Source organism: Somniosus microcephalus, chromosome 28 (genome assembly GCF_052327205.1).
Source record: "Somniosus microcephalus isolate GS21.2 chromosome 28, FLI_Smic_1.0, whole genome shotgun sequence".
Lineage (NCBI taxonomy): Eukaryota > Metazoa > Chordata > Chondrichthyes > Squaliformes > Somniosidae > Somniosus > Somniosus microcephalus.
The window spans coordinates 30,850,970-30,875,205 of NC_141014.1; the positions used below are offsets into that span (position 1 = coordinate 30,850,970).

At 45.2% G+C, this 24,236-nt stretch overlaps 1 protein-coding gene across 3 annotated transcripts in view; it reads right to left on the reverse strand.

Annotated features, from left to right (window-relative positions):
• The window catches only part of LOC147099495 (MOB kinase activator 2-like), a 43,125-nt gene that overhangs the window by 17,865 nt on the left and 1,024 nt on the right, over nt 1-24,236 (reverse strand). For 2 of the 3 annotated variants that reach the window (XR_015073930.1, XM_085969686.1), the window contains exon 1: nt 8,995-9,297. The exons of the other annotated variant lie outside the window; for it this stretch is intronic. Coding sequence is in view for 1 of the 2 variants with exons in the window: in XM_085969686.1 (XP_085825812.1) it covers nt 8,995-9,038 (44 nt within the window). In the remaining variant the exon portion in view is untranslated. Of the gene's footprint in view, nt 1-8,994; nt 9,298-24,236 lie in introns of those variants that run through there. 3 annotated transcript variants of the gene reach the window in all.

Here is a 24,236-nt window from a genome sequence, read left to right on the forward strand (position 1 = left end):
CCGTGACATAATATAAAGCCAAAGTCCATCAAACATTTGGAACACTCTTCCCATACCCGCAGAGGCTCCAACATCTCTCTCTCACGCCTCGACAGGATACAAGAAAAATACTGACCTCTCTGGTCACCGCCCCCCCCCCCCCCAACAAAACATCTTCCGCCCTTCCTTATCGCTTCAAAACAATTGATCTATGCTCGTCGGACTATATTCCCATGTTCCTCCCAAGCTGCATAATGAACCATCTTAAACATTTTCCCTCCCCTCGGCGTGTTAAGATCAAGACTTGTCACTACATCTCTTACTCTAACTCGTTCTTTCTCAGCTTCTTAAAAGTGTGGAACTGCCTCCCTCGGTCTTTCCAATTTCCTACAATCTACTGGCTTTTAAAGCCCAATCATGACATCCCATAAACCATCACTGAATGCTTTAATAAAAACAGAAAATGCTGGAAACACTCAGCAGGTCAGGCAGCATCTGTGGAGAGAGAAACAGGGTTAACGTTTCAGGTCGATGACCTTTCGTCTGAATGCATTACTATATTTTACTCCTTTGAATTTTGCTGGTGTCCAATTCTATAGGTCTCACCCTTCACTTTGGAGTCTCAATAACAAAAGACTTGATTTTTTTCCCCCAAAATGGTTTACAAAGCTGGTGTACCATATGATTTCTCCTGTCGCCACACAGCATACTTATCTACAAACTCGGTCATAGCCACAGTATCTCTCATTAGATGATGCACCTCTCTTCCATTTTTATTTTAATTTACTTGAATCTCACCGTTCCCCGTCCAAGTCCACCTACCTCCCGTCACTAACTGTTAGGGTTGCCAACGTTCCAGGATTGCCCTGGAGTGTCCAGGAATTAAAGAAAATCTTTGGTTATTAGTATAATAAAAATATTTGAGATGGGGGAAAAAGGCCATTGGATTGACGGTCAAAAGTCAACCAATCAGGTAATGACAAACCTATGGGCGTGTGGGGCGACCAATGGTAGGAGTGTGGGCGGGGCAGTTGGAGGTGGTAGGTCATGTGATGACACTTCCAGGAACATGTCCAACCAGAGTTGGCAACTCTACCAGCTGCTGCCTTGCCCAGTTCCCTTTTGTAGCCACTTTCCTACTGCCCTCCTATGATTCTTACAATTCTCTCTATCATGGTCTGTGCCTCCTCACCCAGCTCGCCTTTGTAATAATGCGCTCCTGACGTGAGGAGATTACACATAAACAGAACCAAACTTTCCATGCAGCCTAAATGACCCACATCAGACACGTTACACCGCACGGCATTCCAACTCCCAAAAAAAAACAAACACAGAAGGAGAAAACATCAAATTCTGAAAACAATGCATTTTTTTTAACACAAGAATATAATATAAATAAGTAATCATCTGAAAACAATGTGGTTGAAACTGAGAGTTCAGTATTTGAAGCCACGCCACAGTTTTCCATGGCACCATGTACTGGTGCTCCTATATGCAGCAGCACAAAAAATGCATTTTAAAGAAAAGCCGATTCTGGTTGTTTCTGCTCACTTCAGTGCACAAGGTCATTACAGCAGCACATGCGGAAGTCTTGCCCACTTTACCACTCGGGAAATAACTTGTGTCGCACGAGTTTGTGGTGGGGTCGGGAGCAGAGGCAAATCAAAAGCAAAGGTTACAATGCTTTAACACATTAGAATCTAGTTAAGAGTCTTGTGTCAGATGCAAATCGTGTAACACATTTCCACCTCATAGGCTTAAATGCAATATTCATAAAACAGCAACAAATGACACCCAAACAGGTAGGGATATCATCAATAAACGAGTAACCAAGTAGTTACGAAATCCACAATTAAGCATCAGTCAGTAAATAGCTACCAATAAAGCAATTAGCAGGGGGAAGAGCGAAACAATGGAATCTCTTAAAAAAAATTCAAAATCGCTTCAGCCGCCATCTTGATTTGTCAGTATCCCAAGGATATGTTGTACTAAAAATAACACGCATAAAAGTTACGTCATTATTATTAGGCTAACACTATCAGCTCTCAGCTACCCTGAATGAAGAGGCTCATCTAAGTAGCAGACTTCAACTCCTAGAATTCACTCACATCACCCTGCAAGTACCTTGTGGTTTCCAACTCCCAGAGTGCACCCATGACTGCTCTTCCTCAGAGTCCAATGACCATCAACACATTGTAGAGCTGTGGGGCAGGGGAGCCGCACGCAGAACATACTAGGATTCTTTTTTAAATCTAGCAGGGTTGCACATTCACAGAATGTACCGGGACTTGCTGTTTGTAAGCCCTGTATTTACCCCACTGCCAATCCAGTGATGGAGAAAGACTGACAGAACTTAAACCCAGGGAAACAATTATGAGTTTGAAATCAAGATGACTGACAGCATCCAGGACAAAGCGGTCTACTTGATTGGTACCCAATCCACCATCTTAAAAATCCACTTCCTCCACCACCGGCGTACCATGCTACAGTGTGTACTACAGCAAGTCACCAAGGCTTCTTCAACAGTACCGACCAGATCGCCACTATCTGGAGGGACATGGGCAGCAAGTGCAAGGGATACCATAACCTAAAGTTCCCCTCCAAGTCACACACTATCCTGACTTGGAAATATATCGCCATTCCTTTGTCACTGGGTCAAAATCCTGGAACTCCCTACCCAACAGCACAGTGGTAGCACCTTCACCTCACGGACTGCAACGGTTCAAGAAGGCGACTCACCACCACCTTCGCAAGGGAAACTAGTGATGGGCAATAGACGCTGGCTATGCCAGCGATGCCCATATCCCGAGATTGATTTTTTTTAAACGTCTGACAAGTAACTAGCTATACACAATGGTTTAAAATAAATAATAATGGAAACAGATGACGTTATACAGAACTGACCACCAGCCTGGGCTCCAGCATCACCAGCCTCAGCCCTAGGACTTTGCTGCTCCCTGCTCCAAGAGAATAGGAAACCAAACCCATTTCATCAATTTCAACTGTGGTCTCGTGTGCTGCTCCATCCATACTTCAACTCGCGCTTTGCCCGACTGTTGTGATTCCTAGCCCAGTGTTGCACTTCTCACCTGGCTGCTCAGCCCCCTATGCTCCATTTCCCATCCAACTGCATCGTTTCCTGATCTGTAACCCCGACTACTTGTGAGCAACACCACAGGAGATCTGGTCAGTTTTTTTTTATAAAGTGAGGCAGCAATTAAAATGTGATGACTAGGTTTGACGACTTGGACTGTTCGGAGCCATTCCTATTATCTCTCCGCTCCCGAATGACAAATCCCTTTAATTGTCAGTTATTGCTATTTCCTGTGCTGTCATCTTCTCTGGAAGCACACTGATGTCATTGCGAGAAAACAACTCGCTTTTGAGAATAGAATGCTAAATTGATTTAAAAAGAGAGGAGGAAAAAGAAAAAACAGGAAAGAGAAAAAAGGAGGAACGAGAGGAGATTAAAAAAGGACAAAAGAGAAAAAAAAGGAAAAGAGAGCGAACAAGTGCATGCGAGCACAAGCAAGAGTAAAGAAAGAAAATGAGAGATACCTTGAAAAGGTTGTTTTCAGCTCAATAACACGGAGTTTGCCGAATTCCTTGGGGCTGTTGCTGCCGTACGAGTTCAGACTTGCTGCATTCCACGATTAATCATTGCTGTTTGACTCTCAGCCCCTCTTTTGTCTACTCCGCTGCTTGCTTACTGTCAGTTACGAGACAGCACCTGGCCCAAACCCGCCTCAGTGGCCACAAACTACCTTGGGCAAAGGGATTTACTGACTACCCAGAGGGTTAGGAAATTTTGTAGAAATCACATGAAAGGCTGGAGAGCGTCTCTTCTGCATCTTCCAAAGATCTTCACCTTGAGGGAATTTGGCGGTTTTAATACTAAGGAATTAACCCTTCTATGTTTTTACAAGTTCACATTTCAAACCATTTATCACTGAATATTGAAAATGCAAGGCACTGTTCCACAGATGGGGCAGGTAACCCGCCCAGTAGCTTGTTATAATGTGCAGATCTACATAATAGCTTTTTTAAATTTTACTCGTCTATTCTTTCCTCGTCTCCATTGAAGGTGATGACTTGTAATGGATTATGGTTCCATGGGCTTTGCAGAGATAAATCCCTTTGCCCAAGGTAGGTTGTGGCCACTGAGGCGGGTTTGGGCCAGGTGCTGTCTCGTAACTGACATACGCAAGCAGCGGACGAGACAAAAGAGGGGCCGAGTGTCAAACAGCAACACCCAGTGGCCATTCTTTATGTGAACCTATACAGTGTGAATTGGCAAGCTATTTAACTGCAGGGGGCAACACAGTGAGGCTCTGTCTTGTTCCCAGGGCTTACTAGCTAGTGATAAGGAGTAGGAACCCTGGCAGATTTTTCTCCTAACTCAGAATGTTGAGGGGGCCAATTGTATCCTGACCACCCACCACGTATGAGATCAGCTAACTGAAAAGACTGGGGATCAAAGTGTAGAGCTTTTTGGTCTGAAGGGCAGATTAACACCAGTGTTAAAATAGCGCAAGAGGGAACATGAGTGGTCGTATGAGAGCGTCGATTCTAAGTTCTATCCTATGTCGAGTTCTGCAATTTTGTTTATTTCAGCAATTCAGAAGATAACACAGAAGTATGTATGCCTGTAGATCATTTAAAGCACTGAGACACAATTAAAATAAAAGAATGTGGTCTCTGGAAAGCCAGTTGGCACCGTACGCAAAACTGAGTTCAGTCCGAAGGGATCGACGTGTGCATGAGGACACCAGCTCACAACTAGTTTCCCCCATTATGTCATCAGAAATCACTGGTCAAACATAAACAACTCAGCAAGTAGCTGAACCATGCAGGCCAGAAATGCCACAGTCTGTGCCGAGTTAACCGATTTCAGTCAGGGTGATGTTCGAGACATTACAATTAGCCTCTGTCGCTGGGCTAGGATGGGGAGGTTTAGCCAGGGTTCCTGCCTCTGATCACTGTCCAGTAACCCTGTGTTGAAGGTGTGCCGATATGGACATCAGGTGTGGACAGGATGACCTTCAGCAGCGATGCCCTCACCCCAAGTAGACTGCAACCCTTGCTGCCAAGACCCACACGTGAATAATGGCCACATGGCCAAGAAAACAGAGGGGTAGATTTTGGTCTGGGCCCGAAAATGGACCGCGGCTCACCACGAATGGTCCTCGGGCCTCGTCTACATATTCGGGGCAAGCTGGCGGCAGATGTTGCAGCACCAAAGGCAGTTCGCCCCATGGGAAAAATCAATTTTGGGCCGTCTGCCTTGCCAGCAGCTGTCCGGGTATGCTCCAGGATGGGGGCTGAAGTGGGCAACAGGGGGCAGGGGGGGTGGGGTTGGAGATCACCAGGACTATGGCCACAAGAAATAGGAGCAGGAGTAGGCCATATGTTCCCTTGAGCCTGCACCGCCATTCAGTAAGATCACGGCTGAACTTCTGTATCAACTCCACTTTCCCGCCCTATCCCCATATCCCGTGATTCCCTTAGTGCCCAAGAGTCTGTCGATCCTAGTCATGAATATACTCAACGACTGAGCATCCACAGCCCTCTAGGTAGAGAATTCCAAAGATTCACAACCCTCAGTGAAGAAATGTCTCCTCATTTCAGTCCTAAATGGCCGACCATTTCATACGTTTCAATGAGATCACCACTCATTCTTCTAAACTCCAGAGAATAGGCCCATTCTACTCAACCCCAAAGGAGTTGGGGGAACACTCCTGATCCTTCTGGCTCCATAGAAAATGCTTTTATATTAAAAAAAATTAAATTAAAACTTGCCTCTAGTTGGCAGCCGCAGGAGCGCCTAAAAACGGACCCACAAATTTAGCAGTGGGACCAACGCCTGCACAGATTGGGCACAAGACAACCCACTACTGAAGCGATATGATTTCTGCCTGTTATATGCCCAATCAACAGGTGCAACACACATTATTTCCTATCCCCAAGTGTCTGTACCTAGAAAACCTTTTCAGGAGAGAAAAAAATTGGTGAGGAAATTAAACTCGACAAATAAACAGTAAAAAAGGTGAAGAATTAGATGTTTTGTAACTTTTTTTTTTAAGTGGTCTCCAATTACTTAGAGAAGACAACACATAAGCTGGGCTGGCTGGAACGTGTTACAAGGCAACAACACTTTGGAGGAGGGAGGCGGACATAAACTAGTTTGAGAAGTTTCTCAAAATATCTGGATTGTAAGAGGTACATATTCCAGCCTGTGTTATTCTTTATAACTTAAAATATAATTAAATTATGGGCTGCCGTCACCAGGATTCGAGGAAAGCGTAACGGTCAGTGGGTGCGCGAAATCTCCGCAATATGCCCTCAAATTGTGGAAAATTTACCCAACACATAATTATAGATTCTGTCAATCCAAATGTGGGTTTTGGAGAGTATTTTGAGCTGTGTAACACTAGGGTGACATGCTGGTGATTATGGATGTTGGGGACAATTTAAGATGATGAGACTATCACAGAAGAAGCACATCACACAACGTACATTGCCTTTTTCCACATGTTAAATAGGCTCAGCAGCACTGGGTAACATTTGGAAATGTAGGGTTTTATCTGCTGTTTTGGATGTTTGTTTTTTTGCCTCTGGCGGAGGTTGTAGCAGACAGGTTCCTGTAACTTAAAATAAAGCTGCATTGTACGATACGATTTCAAATGCACTCCTATAGCGGATTATATACTCCACACTTTTTGGGTTAACAGCCCATATGAAATACATTATACAGCTGTAACACGCTCGAGGGGGTTCAGTCTATGTTGTAAAGCTGGAGAATGCATCGCGGTCTCGAACACAATCCCCCCAAATTTTCAAAAGACTGAACAGTTTTGAGCAGGCATTACCAATTTTTCTTTCCTACCATCACAGGAGGAACACAGTCTGGGTGTGCTCGAGCTGCTTTAGACTAATAGACGGTTAGGAAATTGATCATGGCAAATTATGGTGAAGGACGCAAATACTGTACCAGGCAACACAAGCGAACAATAAGAAAGGAAATCACATGGAACTTTTCACCCAAAGGATAACAACACTGTTGACTAAGTTACCAGGGAAGGCCATTGCAGCAGATAACATGGAGACAGTTAGATGAGTTCTGGAGAGCAAATATCGTGAGATGGCAGGTAGATGGGATTGAGCTCTGAAAAAATGATGGGCTTATTGGGCCCAATGGCTTTTCCCATTTCTTATGTACAGTTCTTACTATCTTATTAGGCCAAAGTTTAATTGAACTACCCAATAGGAGAAGAGGGTTTGGCAGGATAATAATGCTCCAGTTTTAGAGTATGAGAAATGTGCATGTATACACTGCATTGAAGTATCAAATTATTTTCAGCTATACGACAGAGTATGTGGCCACCCATTACACTTAGCAACATTTTTAAAGTGCATTGAGTACTGTTTAATAAAAATCTTGTTAAAACATTGCTTACACATGGCAACATGCTAATAGATTTGGCAAAGTTATTCACTATCTTCTCCCCCTCGCCCTTTGTAAACCTGTAATTTGACTAAAACTCCATGACACCATACAACAAAACAAAGGATGGACTCTGGTCAACTTCCTGCACTTTTCAAATTAACATTCACTATCACGCCACATACAATGGTGTATTGGCAACAGAAAGGAAGTACTGTGTGCAATGTGAAACAGTATCCCATAAACTATTTGGCATGCTTCAAAAAGTGCCAATTAAAAGTCATTTTTCCAGATGCCCCTACAACTCAGTTAGTAAATATGGAGTGTACCGGAGCCATACAGACCAAGGTGGTCTCCGGTTCCATCGCCATTCTGAGTTGAGCTAGCTGGTCTCAGCTGGGGTAGCAGTGTGAATCCTACAACTGGCCTCAGCAATTCTGGACTAGGAGTAGGGCTTTCACTCCTAATCCCTATCTAGTGATCGCTGCTGAAAAGTCTAGTAATTGGACATTAGGTGAGAACAGGACGAGGCTCGGCTGCAAAGCCCAGCATAGTTGAACGGCACGGCTATACTTGCTGTCTAGGCTCATAACGGAAGAGTGGCTCAATGCCCATGGGATCTGTACCCTCCCAGGAATTTCTGCTTTCAGGAAAGCAGGGAGAAAAATGGACTGGTAAGAGAATAAGAGCTCAAAATAAATGTAGGGTGTCAAACAGCCGGAAATCCAGTCGCTAACAGAAGCTGTGGCTCTTGAGACAGGTTACAAAGCTGAACATTTTTTATTTTAAACAATATAGTCCGCTCCACTCCTGAAGATTCCATGGGTCCTGGCCGCCTTTCAGTATTTGCCCAAGTGCCCACTGCTTTTGTTATCCTTGAAAGTGAGTGTCAGAAGACTGGTCAGCCCAATCGTCCCTTCATCTGACATCCGTATACATCCACCTTTAGCATTGATCAGGAACGGGGACCCTCGCCGAGTAAAATAACTTACTTTATGAACAAACTGTATTCAGGTGGCCGAAAGAAGACTGTGAAATGCTCAGTGAGACGGTGCACTCACCTGGTGTCACCATTACTGCATCAGTGAGTACATTCAGCATGCCTAAAAGATGTGGTCGGCTGTTCGGATAGTTAACCGTTTCAAAATAGCTGCCAGCAAACACAACCCAGACCATTTAACCCAGTTTCACTTAACCACTCCTTCCAACAATGCTCCATTTCCAAACAGTATTTTCAACATTTTATCCCCAAATTACAATTTATATTCAGCATTTTATGGTTAGATGACCAGAAACGGACTTTCTCCACCCCCTCATTTTAGCTGCCAGTCAATAATAACTGAAAAGGGATGCTGAGAAGACAAAGAACTTATACTTCAAATGACTGAGATTTCAGATTGGGAGACTGTAATACAAATAGTTTGGGGGGGGGGGGGTGGTAGAAATTTGGATCGCCAAGGATCTGCTGTCTGATTCAAAGTTCGCAACAGCATGCTCCTGTGCCTTTCTTTTTTTCAATCCAGCTGTACACTCCCTGGAACAATTCCTTCGTTCCGATTTTATTTTCTTACCTTTTCTTGTATCCCAGTGCCTTCCCTACAGCCTGTAGGACCATCCTGCACTGCTCCAGGGCCCCCCCTGTTATTTCACTCAACCGCCAGATTGCAGGAAATTGACACAAACAAAAAACCCACCCTGCACAATAGGCTTGTGCAAAGTGTCTCCCCCTCTGCAACACAGCAAGCCAAAGCCACTCTGCAAACTAGTTTGACTGCATTTGATGTGCTATAGGACTGGCTCCCCGGGCTCACTCCAAAGACAGCCAATCGGAACGCAGGCTGTTGCTGCTGCCACGACAACACAAAGACCTTAGGGAGCGTCTGCAAAGTAGTTGAACCCAACACAAAGGAGTCATCCTAGTCTCCTCAGGGACTCTGGGCAAAGAAAGTGAACCAATACAATGCTATTAATTGTGTCACTGAGACACACTCCTCTCTCAGGTTATAAGATCTAGTGTTGCCAACTGACTTATTTGATACATTGGTACCAATACATGATGAGGACAAAATAAACTGCACTTAAACCAATATACTTTAATGTTGCACTATGTATACACTTGTGTTTTATTCTTAATTCATCTGCTCAAATTGCTCACACCACCAGGAAGAGCAATAGATTTCTCCCACCAGTACTTTATCCTATACAACCCAAAATAAGCTCCAGTTTGGCACCAGTGGGTGTTAACACACCTACACCATGGCTGTGTGGACATTTAACATGCCTCACTGAAACTCTAGTGACAAGGCTAAAACCAGAACTTCTCAAAATCTGCAAGAACCATTATTTTGGAGCATAAATAATGATCTACCGTGAGTCAACAAGAACTCTTCACTGTGCTGCAGGATTTCTCCTCAAAAGCGAGGCAGCCAACCCCCAGGGGTCACTCTTACAAGTTATGCAAGGGCAGAACTACGTTAGGTGTTAGGAGGTTCTTCTTTTCCCCCAGAATAGTTGGCCTGTGGAACAGGTTGCTGGTTCATGCAGTGAACGCTGACTTGCTGAATTCCTTCAAGCAAGAGCTGGACCAGTTTCTGACCTGAGTGGAGATCAACACATACAAGAGGTAGGTAACGTTAATCAGGGCCAGGGTGGTATCTTGGACTACTTTCAATCGCTTAAAGGGGTTGGAGAGGAATTTGCCAACTTTTTTCTCCCTAATTGGCCTGAGTTTTTAATCGGTTTTTCTTTTAGCTTTCCCAGGTGATTATGGATGGGGTGGGGTGTGTATGTATTGTGATGCACTGGGCACCACAACTGTATGGGCCAGGCTGGATGGACCAGTAAGTCTTTTCTTGTCTGTAATTTTTCATATGTGAATATGCTGTACAACATGAGACAACTTGTGCACAGCCCTTGTACATCTGCTGGGGATTCAATACGTCCAGTCTCCTTCTCCAGTGAGAGAAGGCAAGGAAATGCCAGTAAGAGGCGGGGCTTTGCAAAAATTCACAAACAAAAAGGAAAGTATCTCTGCGCTATGGCATAATTGAATCCAAAAGCTCACTGTACATGTTGGAGCATTGCCGAGAGTCACCTCAAGGAAGTCACTGCTAATTGTGGCTCTCTACAAAAGTGAGTGACAGCAGTTTAGATAGATAAAACACTCAGGTAATCATTTAGTCAGTTGCTATATCCTTGCTTGTGGCCACCATGATGACTAAGGAAGAGTAGGGAGAGAGAAAGGGGGTTCTGTTCACTGTGTTTATCAATGATTTGGATATAGGCCTAGAGGGAGCAGTGTCGACATTTGCAGAGGATACCAAAATAGGAGGTATAGTTCATTCTTTAGAGGATCAAAGGAAGCGGCAAAGGGTTATCGATAAGATGGGGAATGGGCTAAAACATGTGGCAGCTGGAATTCAATGCTGGTAAACGTGAGGTGATGCATTTTGCTAAAAAGAAAACAGCAGTAATTATACTCTTAACAGAAGTAGGCTTGGTGCTGTAGAAGAGCAGAGGGATGTAGAGATACGGGTTTACAGGACAGTAAAAGTAGCAAGGCTGTAAAAAAAAAGCTAATGGAATTCAAGGCCTCATCACAGGAGGGATAGAACATAAAAGCCAAAAGGTAATGATCAGCCTATATAAAACCTGAAGACCTGTCAAAGGACTGTGTGTAGTATTGGACTCCACACTTATAGTAAGAATATTGAGACTTTATAGAGGGTACAACAGAGATTCACTAGGATCCCGCCTGATGAGGAAATACAAATACAAAGAAAGACTTGAAAAATTGGGGCTTATTGTGCTAGAATAATGGGGTGATTTGAAAGAAGTATTTAAAAATAAACAAAGTATAGATAGAAGTAGACTGTTTCCAGTAGTTGAACAGCCATAAATTCAAGATTAAATGCAAGAAATTTAGCACAGTGGGCTGGAGAGTTTTTTTTTTACACAAGAGTGTTGAGAGAAATAGTGGGATTTGCGGGTGAGGCAGAAACTTTGAAGATTAGATTGGATAGGTGGTTGAAGGGATATGGAAACAGGGTGATTCGAACAATTTGCTCATAGGAGGATAAATGCCGACATGCTGCAGCTTCCCTGCATGTAGAACAGATGCGGTGCAGGTAGCACCAATGCCTTTTATTTTCTAAGGAACTGTTAACTTATTTTTCTTAGATTCCATGGCTATCTAACAAGTCTTTGCTGCTGCTCAGAATTTTGTTAAAAAACAGAATGCCCTGATCTTCATTACATAGTTAATCTTTGATGGCCCAGACAAAACAAACAATTTTGCACGCGACTTCATCCTCGATTACAGACTTCAAACCGAACAACGATTGCACAAACTCTGAGCATGTCAGGGCTTCACACAAACATGCCACCAGACAAAGAAAATATGTGGGAGCCCCTGAAGTGCTTGGACATTTAAAAAAATTATTTGAAGGACATTGATTGTAAGATAGAAATTTAAAAAAAAAACTGCATCAAAACACAAAGAGGCACAGCACCTTTGGCAGGATCTGCCACGGAGAGCCATTCAAAACCAGATACAAGACTATTTATTTGCTATTTATTTGCTATTTTAAACAACTAACGTTAATTAATTCTCATCTCAGATCACCTCTGCTGTTTCCAAGTCAGGCCCCAGCATAGAGCTTTTCCCTCCTCTTCAATGATAACAGCCTCATTCCAGACAAGTGTACATTTATGTTGTTGCAGGAGTCTGCCAATTTAGGGAGCATCGCCAAACGGCAACCTCGCTGCACTTTGTGCAGGGAGATCAGATGTGGGAAAGCCGAGACCAGGCAATTGGGCTTTAATCCCAAATTAAATTCCTTCCGAACGTTGAAAACAACACACAAGATTGTGACAGGGATCTTTTTAAATCTGATTTTTCATTTACTTGACCCTGCTATTCAAAGCACTATTTTCAACTTCTCCTTGACCCACATCTCAAAGCATAGGCAAGAACCCATGTTTTAGCACTCCGTGGCCCAATGCTCTGGCCAAAGTAACCCATCAAGCTATAATGCTTCCCATGTGACTTTTATTCTAACAGCAAGATTTCCGCGATGGTATCATCAGCGATTTTCAATATAGAAAAGGCAAAAACTAAAAGGATTCCAAAATTAACCATTATTCTTTGTAGCTTTTTTTTTAAAAATAGTATCGTGGGGAGGTTGTGCCTTTAGAATCCAGCTTTGTTGCGAACATGGGTCCGAGAAATTAGCTTAACCACCTTAGGGAATATCTCCAACTACAACAGCTGATATTAGGAGCATTTCTTTTTCTTCCGAATTTCACCCTTTCCTCTGCTGAAGGTGCTAACCCTTGCTGGGGTGGAGCAGTTCAGTGCCCTGGTACTTCATCCAAGTGGCCATTTTTTGATGCAAGTCTTGACAGTAAGTTTAAGGAGGCTAGTTGAATATGGAAGACATCACAGCCAAGCCCAACTCGTTGTCAGTCGACCTCCACACATGCCGCTTCTGACGGGAGTCATTTGGGTAAAGCTGATGAGCAGGGATGTTTTCCCCCTTCCCAGCCCAGAGGTGCGGAGATTGATTGTAGCTTCTGCCCTAGCTGTGCCCTGCTAATTAAGGAGATATACTTGAAGCATCTCTACATGTCTGACATGGCAATAACCAAGCACAGTATTATTGCAAGTAAAGAAGCAATACATCGATGCACAGGGGCACAGCATTATCAGGAGTAAAGGAAGACACACCATTCAGTTTGTGTACAAGGGCAGTGTTATCAGGATTAATGGATAACATTGGCTGCAAAACTCCTTTAAATTTGAAATGTTGGGGTGGAAGGGGTAGAAAATAATTAATGCTGGTATCCACGTACTAAAAATCTCAATAAACGAACATTAGCTCCTCAGAGTTAACTCACTGTATATGTTTATAAACCGACTGTAGCTTGCATAAAGTGTTTTCCTATGGGCACTGTGGTGGAACTCCAATGCAGTTCCCCACAGACTGGTAAGACATTAGCAGACACCCTTCCCCAAATCTTCCCAGGTGAATTCTCAGTCTCAGCTGTGTCACGAGGAGAGCCACCAGATGCTGGCTCCATCAGCAACGCAATTACACTGGGAGTGTGCTAGGTGGCTTTTGCACAGGGAAAGCACATGAGTGATTTTGAGCCAGATTCATAATGTCCTAGTGGTTAGTTACATGGATTGGCACAAGCTGCCTGACAGCTCAGCTGGAGACGGACATGTGGCACTAGAGACCTAAAAAGAGGGAGAGATATCACCTGAAAATTTAAAATATTCTAATACCTTCTTTCCAGCCCAAACTTTGGTGTTCAATCCTATCTAATCCACATATATCAAATATTCCCCAACATTTTTCCAAAGGGTACAGGTTAGTTTTTGCAGATGTAACCTGCTGTATAACCTGTCAAGAGAGTGTATTTTACAGACATATACAAAAGGTGCGGGTGACATCATGCTGTAATTACATTACTAATGGAGGCAGATCTGACCCAGGCCATTATATGACAATAAATCACAGAGCTGACCAGACCTGAGCCACTCACTGCTCATCTAACTCGAACGTTCAATGTGGTTTAAGCAGGTTAGAAGATACAGTAACAGCGCCATAAAAGAACGCTTGATCAGAAAACTGCTATTCATTCTGTTGAAGGCCAACATTAAGAGCAGCATACTGTAATAACAAAGGTGAGTATTGTGCAAGAAAAATGGCCCAATACCCTTTGTAAAAAGAAATACTTGCAGAAGCTGGAAATCTGAAATAAAAGAAAGAATTGCTAGAAATTCACAGCAGGTGGAAGGTTAACGTTTTGGATGTAGATCCTGTACCAGAATACACAACATTCTGACAAGAGTCTCCACCTGAAACATAAAGCTGCCTTTTCTTTTTTCAGTCACTGACAGACCTGCTGTGTATTTCCAGCATGGTTTCTTTGAGGTTCTTGATGAATTATTTTTCTGTTACAGGAGGATGTCACTGGGGATGGGGTGGAAAAGAGGCAGTTGACAGCAAGAACTTACAGTACATCACATTGTTCTTGATAGATTCAGAACATTAACCTGTTTAGTAATCCATGCTGCTGGGTCACCTCTACACATTATTTAGTCATTGTATATCCAGGTAGGAGGCAGATTACTGTAAATGCGTAAACCAGATGTGTAAACGTTGTTCAACCTCAGGAGCTGGAAATTATCCATCCAGGTACAACGAGAACGGAACACATGATGCACCGTCTTCAGTAGGCAGTGGCTCTGCTGATGATGTTCCCTCCTTCCCTCTCGGTGGGAAAGCACAGCCTAAACCTCTATTCTCCTTCCGACCCCAGACAAAGAAAGCTAACATTGAAATGGAGAGACAGAATCATGAACCTGATCCTATTTTTCTATGCCACTTCTTTGATAGAACAGTTTTAATGACAGGATACACCACAAGCAAACACTTTCACCGTAAGGAGATTGCTGCATGAATAATAGATTATATTAAAAGAAAGCAAAGAGGAATCGACAGCTCCCCCAATGGCCTAGTGGTTAAAGACACTCCCTATGTAGCATCGAATCTCACAGGACAAAGACGCCATATTTGATTCTGCTCTGTGCTGAGTTAAGGGCCATATAACATTTGCGAAGGGGCTTTGGTGGAGCAGCATTCAGAGACCTGTCATTTTTTGCACTGTTACTTTACCCAACACTACCACAGTGTGGGGCACAGGGTGTCAGTAGAGCTTGGCAAAGACCAGAGCAACAGGGGTAAAGCCTCTATGTGGCTGATAACTGGCTATGGCTTTCTGGATAAGTTGCAGTTTGTTGGGCGTGGAGGGACGAGGTCGGCAAGGAAAGCATTGGACAAATCGAGTTGAATAGTTGAAAGCCAGAGACTCACAATTCCTATCACTAAAAGTGAGAGATCCAGCTCCACACTTTTACTTTTAAACAGAGGACCAGCAGAAGTTTGTAATACCCAGGAAAAACCAGGTGACCGCTGCTATGGGAACAATAAAGTGATATTTATTTCCGATTCAGCCGATGGCCAAAGAGCAGCACATTTACATCAGCTGCACTCTTCCAACCTGCTTTAGCTGAGCTGAACTGAACAGCAGCTGGGATGTTACAAATTGAATCATTTATGGACAGATCGCTGGGTAAAGAGCAAGATGGGAATTTTCTTTTGGAAGATGTCCGCGGGGAAGGGTGAAAGGGTGGAGACACCGCGAAAGCTGCAGAAAAAAAACTGTGCTGTAAACTAAAAAAAGAAAATGATGTCATTGAAACAAACTGCAAAGCAACAAGCCTGAGCAGGCCCCATCATTTCCAAATAAAGCCCAGGTATTAACCCTATGAATGCTGCATTAACAAAAAAAACACGTTTTCAAAAAAACATTTATTCAAAGACTACTACAAAATAAGACTTTTTCTGTGCGTTTTTCTAACTTTAGCTCAGAGGTCTGCAGATAATCTGGTTACGGATTTTCTGCAGAAGGCAGGAGGCACAGATTACAGAAACTAAAGTGTTAAAATTAGGAATGGATTGTTGGTGGCTACACCTTTGCTAAATGTTACCTGGACTCCTCATTAAGCAAAAACTATTTTTAAGACCCAACAGTCAAAACTTCTCTCAAACAATTCAACTTTTAATAGGGAATATATAATCTTATGACAATTTTCTGTCCCCCACCTCCCAAAAATATTGATTCTTGCTGAGGTAGTTTCTTGGGTGCTGTCAGCCCACTGGTACCAGTCTCCAGTGGTCATCTTTCACATGCCAATCTAGATGGTGTCAAACAGTAGGCCATTTGATGATGGGGTGGGTGGGATCACAGCCAAGCCCAACCCTGTATCCAGCCAACATCTACACACATGTATGTACATTCCAGCAGGGTCACTTGACAACAATGAGCTGGTTTCTCCCTTCCCAGGCCAGGTTACTGAGGACACCTGTAGCTCGCCAACTGTTGGCCCTGCAGAGATCAGCTAACCCAGTATCGATCATGGATCCAACCTGGGACCTTCTGACCTTCGGGGCAACACCTTTATCCATTAGGCCATTGGGAAAGCTCATGAATTTTTCTTCACTCAAATTTCCAGACCGCATATCATTCACTAGTTAGAGGACACATAGGTGACCTGCCTTTTTGAGATGACTGGTAGGAGATGCAAATCAACCAACCAGGCCAGTTCATCCTTTGAATATGTCTCTGGGGGCAAGAGGGGGGGAGTAAAAGAACCCAGCTCAGCACCATCTCACAACTGAGATCAGCAACTCACAAGCACACACCCATGGCACAGTACATTGGAGCATTACACGACATCCTTCAGCCACCAGGTTTTTTTTTTTGAAGCACTCTGTCCTTTTAAATCTGGGACCTGGATCCAAATCCAATCCACCCTAATGGTAGCTTATACAGGTCCTGGCCAACATTCCTCCCTCACCCAATATCAAGTCAAATAATTGGCCATTTATTTCATTGCTGTTTGTGTGATTTTGCTGTGTGCAAAGTGACTGCTGCATTTTGCCTACATACCCAGTCCACTTCAAAGTACTTCACTGTCTGTGAAGTGCTTGAAATGTTTACAAGAGATGTGTTAAGACTATATAAATACAAGTCTTTCTTTTATATGGAAATTAGTTTGGTCAGACTCAACTCAAATTCTAATGGGCATGGACCCACGGCACAAAACTGTCTCCAATTTCACACAAACGAGCAATCTCATTCAGAAAGGTTAGAACATTGGTTGGTGCTGGTGTTTACATATAATGTACAGCACAGAAACAGGCCATTCGGCCCAGCTGGTCTGTGCCGGTGTTTATGCTCCACACGAGCCTCCTCCCACCCTACTTTATCTCACCCTATCAGCTTGAAAGAATGCCTTGTGGGGAATATTCAATATGGCGGCCCCTGCAGATTCTGCAGCCGTCTTACAAACCCCTTAAACAGTTTCAAAGCTGTGCTTAATCCTGGGGTATGGGTACTGTGCCAGCAATATTTGACATGACAAGTTTCTCAGGTTCACTCCTCCCCAGAAATGTTACAGCACAATAGAAGTATGCTCTTCTGAATTGGGGACTGAAGTACATTGGTGTTGTAGGGCTTTACCCTGCATCTAACCTGTGCTGTACTTGAACTAAGTGTGCATGCATTGAACATTGGGTGTCTGAAATGGAGAGTGTTCTATTCCCTAGTCGCAACACCCCTCACAATAATGAGCATAAAAATCAACAAAAATGTTGTAGAATAGTTTCGGTCTTTTTATTCCACTAATGCCTAATGAAGCTAGAGGTGACTGAGGTCACCATCATCTGACTAGTGTGTATATGATGCATTATACTTGAGCGCATGATTCATTCTGGGTAATTCAAAGGTTTGTTTCTGGTTTGTTAGTAATGTGTTGAGGGAATTGTACGATACACATCACAAAGCAAGATTCAGCCAGTTGATGGTTAATGCCACAGATCAGTATATTCCAAGTAAAATCCAATTCAAAATCAGAAGCTCAAGATACATACTGTACCAGGAAGACCCCCGGGTTCAGTCTGTGGATCCTGCTGCATAAACTGATCAAGCCAGGGTGCTATAATATGCCCAGTACTCCTCGGCTAAGACAAGTTCAAATCAGCCCGAGTTCCTACTCCTATTCTCTGCCCAGTGAACCATGCTAGACCATTATGTAGTTGCCTGTTGAGGGCAGCATTAGACTTGCATGTGATGCCCTTCACAATTAAATAGCTGATTTACAAACTGCTTCAGTGGTCATGTGATAAATGGGCACTTAACTGAGATATTGGAGGGCAAACAATCTAAATTTTCTTCCCGTTAGGGGGAGACTCGCTGCTTTCAATACATTTCCTTTTCCAGAGTCCTCATGTCACCCACCATTTGTGGCCAGGACATCAGACAGGCCACTTTCCTTCAGGCTTCTTCCAATGACACACTGAAATAAGCCACTGGATGGAAAAAGAGGACTCCTTGCAATTTTTCTTCCGACACCAACCAATGAGGTGCATGTGTTCATAGATGCAGTCCCCTCCAACGGGCATCCGTAACAAGTATGGATAAAGCTTATGAGGGACAACTGCAAGTAAGTCCAAGTAACACATAACTCCCTGGCAACTGTGAGGCTGAACCAGACTGTTTGCAACCTTGGTGTTGTCTGTGACTCAGATGTGATCTTCCAACCACAAGCCGCCCATTACTAAGACCACCTAACTTCCACCTCCGTAACATCGCCTGACTCTGCCCTTGCCTCGACTCATCCGTTGCTGAAACAATCATCCATGCCTTTGTTGTCTCTAGACTTGACAACTCCATAAACTTGAGCTCATCCAACACTCTGCTGGCCCGATCCTATCTCGCACCATGTCCCGTTCACCCATCATCCCTGTGCTCGCTGACCTACATTGGCTCCTGGTCCAGCAACGCCTCGATTTTAAAATTCTCATCCTGGTTTTTAAATCCCTCCGTGGCCTCGCCCCTCTCCATCTCTGTATCTCCTCCAGTCCTACAACCCTCCGATCTCTGCGCTCCTCCAATTCTGACCTCTTGCACATCCCCGATTTGAATCACTCCACCGTTGGCGGCCGTGCCTTCAGTTGCCAAGGCCCTAAGCTCTGGAATTCCCTCCCTAAACCACTCCGCCTCTCTTTCTTCCTTTAAGACACTCCTTAAAACCTACCTCTTTGACCAAGCCTTTGGTCGCCTGCCCTAACAACTCCTTATGTGGCTCGGTGTCAAATTTTGTTTGGTAACGCTCCTGTGAAGCACCTTGGGACATTTTACTACATTAAAAAGGCGCTATATAAATGCAAGTTGTTGTTGTTGTAAATCACTTTGGACATCTTAAGGATGTGAAAGGCACTATATAAATCCAATTTCTTTCTTTCTTTTCTAACTTTAGTACATAGCTATTCCGGTTTTAGAACAATGCATGCAAATATAGTCTAATGTGGTGTACATATTAAAATTTATATTACACAATCTTCTGTTTTATCACACAATTTAAAAGAAAGATCTTGCATGTATATAGTGCCTTTCACATCCTCTGGATGCCCCAAAGCACTTCACAACCAATTACTTATTTCTGAAGTGTAATATTGTTACGCAGGCAAATATGGTAGCCAATCTGGACACAGCAAGGTTCCAAAAACAGCAAAGATTTAAACGAGCAGTTAATCTGTTTTTGGTGGTGATGATTAAGGGTTAAATTTTGCTCACTACACCGAAACAACTCCTGGGCTCTTCGAGTAGTGTTATGGCTTCTTTTACGTCCAGCTGAACAGGCAGATGAGGCCTCAGTTTAACCTCTCTCCTAACAATGGAGAACTGCCATAGCCTAAATGATGTACTCAAGTCACTGCGGTGGGCTTGAACCTACAACCCTCTGACTAAGAGCTGCTACCAATGGGCCAAGCTGACACTCGGGTACACTGTATTTGGTTACCAGCAAGTTTTGCATTTTGGTTTGGAGGTATTATGATTAAACTGTTCAATGTAGGTCAGGAAAAAGTGGATCGACAAGTTTTTTGGGGGGGAGGAGGGGAGGAACAGATAACTGGGTTATTCTTCACTTTGGCTGTTGTGCTATTTTGACTAAACTTGTGCTGTTATTGGAGGGGCTTGGTACCATGGAGTGAAATGACAAGTTCCTCCCCTACAGTTCATGCGATAAATTCCAGAGTGCGGAGGGATTAGAAGCATGGAATGAAGGAAAAGGGTGAAGGGTCACCCTGGGATCACATTCAGCGATTGACAAGCAGTTTCAGCATATTACTGGAAAAGGCTGGAATAATGCTGCCTTGTTTGATATCTCAACCAAAAAACATTATGTGGAGACCTAAAAGAGGGGGAAAAATTCTGAAAATGACTCCTCTCTGCCAAATCGGAATCAAATGGTGAGGAGCCGACCTGCAATTTGCTTCTTTCCACTTGGCACAATGTTACTGAACTGCTACCTTAAAAATGAAAATGCTAGTTATTCAATCCCATGGACATCCTCTACTGAACCCTTTCAAATAGGTACTCTACAGAAAGAAAAGTAACTTGCATTTATATAGCACCTTTCACCTCGAAGACTCAAAGCGCTTTACAGCCAATGAAGTACTTTTTAAGTGTAGTCACTGTTGTGATGTAGGTAATCTGCTTTAGTGATGGTCGAGTGATCAATACTGGCCAGGACACTGGGCAAACTCCCCTGCCCTTCTTCGAATTGTGCCAGAGAATCTTTTGGGGGAAAAATTCAGTTGTTTGTGCCTCCCTTAAGAGGGCGCTAATGGGGCGCAAAGCAACTAGCGCCCGGGCGCGGCGATATTTGCCCCGCTCGCGAAATTAACTAGACATTTTGCGGCGGCGCTAAACACTACCGCCACGATCTCCTGCGCCGGTAGATCGTGACGTCAGTTGAGTGCGCAATGCCCCGTTAGCGCCCTGGACCGGATATTGAGTGACGCCCCCTGCCTTACCGCCTGCCGCTAGCAACGACAGGTTGAGGGGAGCGTTATGCTGTCAGAAAGGGACTGGGGGAGCGCTATTTAAAGGCGACCGCCTCCTGCCTTTTTTTGTCAGTGGCATTTTTGCACCACACATTCTGAGAGAGAGAGAGAGAGAGAGAGAGAGAGAGAGACTTCTGGAGAGATTCAACGCTGTGTGAAGGAGTTTTGAGTACTGAGCAGCACTTTGCAGCTTCATTTTGATTTGACTTTTCTTGCTTCACCAGCACTCTGAGGTAGCGCCTCGCTCCTCAGCCTTTGCGCCGTAAGACAGGTGTGAAGTGCCTGATTTAGCGCTCCAATCACCTCCAGGGGTGATAAAAGCCAAGTTTGCTGTCGGAGGCGATAATTAGCACCAGGCGCTAAACTTTGCGCACGCCCGATAATAGCGCCCCAAACGGGGCGATACTGAATTTTTCCCCCATTATGTCCACCAGTGAGGGCAGACGGGGCCTCGGTTTAACGTCTCACCCAAAACAAGGCATCTCTGATAGGGCAGCACTCAGTACTGCATTGATGTGTCAGCCTAGAGACTTCCAACAAGTACTGAGAGGTTCAAGGCAGGCTCACTGCAAAGTCAAACTATCTCTATACTGTTCGTATAACTGTGATCAACTCAAATCTTCTCTTCTGTGGTTCTAGCTATTTTGTGAATACATCAAATTGTGGCCCTTACTGTCTCTATGCTACTGGGGTTCTATATATAGACCAGGCATACACTGAATTGGCTAATCTCAAGCATTTGGGGTGATATAATTAGCCTGAGCATCCTTAAGTGAGGAAGTGATTGAGGGAAGGGAATCATTCAGGGTTTCCAATCCTAATCACTATCCAGTGACACCCCCACCCCTTGCAGGAAAAGAGCATGCACGTAGACATGAGGTGAGGATAGAATTAGGGTTGGCTGTGATAGTCCCCCATGGCCGAGTGGTCTGCCAATACTCACTGTCTAGGTTCGTACATAATGGTCACTTGTGTGAGGTACTGGATGACTGCATGTGGATGACATCCCAACAGGAGCAAGGGCATAAAAGGCGAGCAAATTGGAATAAAAAGACATACTGTAACTTTGAGACATTGCTGATTGCAGCATTACCACTTCAAAATGTGACAGTCCTATTTTACCCATAAACGCATACCTCCCACATTATGATCTTTCCCTCCAACTTGGTCCTAAAAATACCTGCAAACGTCCACCAGTTATTTTTCCTGCCTGCATTGTTCAGTAGTAAGCACTGGCAGGACCCATTCTGATGAAGGTCTCTACCCAAAACGTTAACCTCTTTTTTTTTTTCTCTTTCAGATGCCCACAATGCATCTCCAGCACAGTTTTCTTTAGAATTCTTGTAGGTGTAAACATGTGAAATCCTCATCAATGCAGACGCAGATAGCCGGTAAGCAACACACCAAACTATCAACAGAAAAGGATCAGTTACGTCCTTCCTGATATGGAAAAACTTTTGAAATGTCAGGATTGGAATACGAGCCAGAGTGCAACAAGCACAGATGCCTAGAGATAAGCTTGAATCTTTCTGCAAACCAGCGGACAGAGTTCCAGGTGATGCTAGTCTCTCGGAGACAATTCCACAGAAGCACAGATGGTGTATTAAACTGCAAAGATACTGCCTAATTTGGGGAAATAATTGTACACCTCACCTCCCATACTAGTGTTTAAATACTGAAACCATTATTTCAGTAAGGCAGTCTTTCAGAACCATACAAGCACAGGCAATTCGGTTTCCTTGATTACATTCTGAAATCAACCGTGCTCTGACTGCCAACATGACTTATAACCTGCCCAATAAACAGATGCTTAGTCTGTGATGCTTTAGGCCAGACCCACTTCAGGGCTTGGTTACCTACCGGCAATGACACTAATTTGGACACATGCAATATTATCCGACTCAAGGTTGATTTTCCCCAATCCAGCCCACGTTAGATTTGGCTTCTCTCAGACTTGCCCATATGACATTTTATTTGATCTAGGGGGATGTTTGCAACTGCAGGCAGGCAACAAAAAAAAAATCAGTTCTAAGTGAGCTGTCAAGGACATCTACTAAAAACTGGGACAGCTCCACTAATCCACCAACATAGATTCCATAAACTGAGCCCAGATTATGACACTGGGTTTTAGCAGCCCTGTGATATTAAAGGTACAGAAGCAACATTTTCTCCTTACCTCCACTCTTAAACTTTCCTGGGGAGGGGGGAGGGGGGAGAGAGGGGAGGAGGGAGAGAGGGGAGGAGGGAGAGAGGGGAGGAGGGAGAGAGGGGAGGAGAGGAGGAGGAGGGGAGAGAGGGGGAGAGGAGGGGAGAGAGGGGAGGAGGAGGGGAGAGAGGGGAGGGAGGGGAGAGAGGGGAGGGAGGGGAGGGAGGGGAGGGAGGGGAGGGAGGGGAGAGAGGGGAGAGAGGGGAGAGAGGGGAGGGAGGGGAGAGAGGGGAGAGAGGGGAGAGAGGGGAGGGAGGGGAGAGAGGGGAGGAGGGGAGAGGGGGGAGAGGGGAGAGGGGGGAGAGGGGAGAGGGGGGGAGAGGGGGGAGGGGAGAGGGGGGGGGAGGGGAGAGAGGGGGGAGGGGAGGAGGGGGGAGGGGAGAGAGGGGAGGAGGGGGGAGGGAGAGAGGGGAGGAGGGGGGAGGGGGGAGAGTGGGTGGAGGGGGGAGGGGGAGTGAGGGGGAGGAGGGGGGGAGGGGGAGAGTGGGGAGGTGGGGGGAGGTGGGGGAGGGGGGAGAGAGGGAGGAGGGAGGAGGGGGTGGAGGGGGGAGGGTGGGTGGAGGGGGTGGGGGTGGGGTGGGTGGTGGAGGGGGAGGGGAGTGGGGTGGGGAGGGAGGGGGGGGGGGAGTGGGTGGAGGGGTGGGGGGTGGGGTGTGGGGTGGGGGTGGTGGGGGGGGGTGGGGAGTGTGGGGGTGAGGGGGGGTGGGGGTGAGTGGGGAGTGGGGGGTGGGGTGTGGGGTGGTGGGGGGGGTGGGGTGTGAGGGGGTGGTGGGGGGGGTGGGGGGTGGTGTGGGGGTGGGTGGGGTGGGGTGTGTGGGGTGGTGGGGGGTGGGGTGTGGGGTGGTGGGGGGTGGGGTGTGTGGGGTGTGGGGGTGGGGTGGTGGGGTGTGGGGGTGGGTTGGTGGGGGTGGGGGGGGTGGGGGGTGGGGGTGGTGTGGGGGGTGGGGGTGGGGTGTGGGGTGGTGGGGGGTGGGTGGGGGGGTGGTGGGGGGTGGGGTGTGGTGGGGGGTGGTGGGGTGGGGTGTGTGGGGGTGGGGGGGGTGGGTGTGGTGGGTGTGGGTGTGTGGGGTGAGAGAGATTATTATTATTAGGTGGTGGTGGTTTTGTGTGTGTGAAAAGAGAG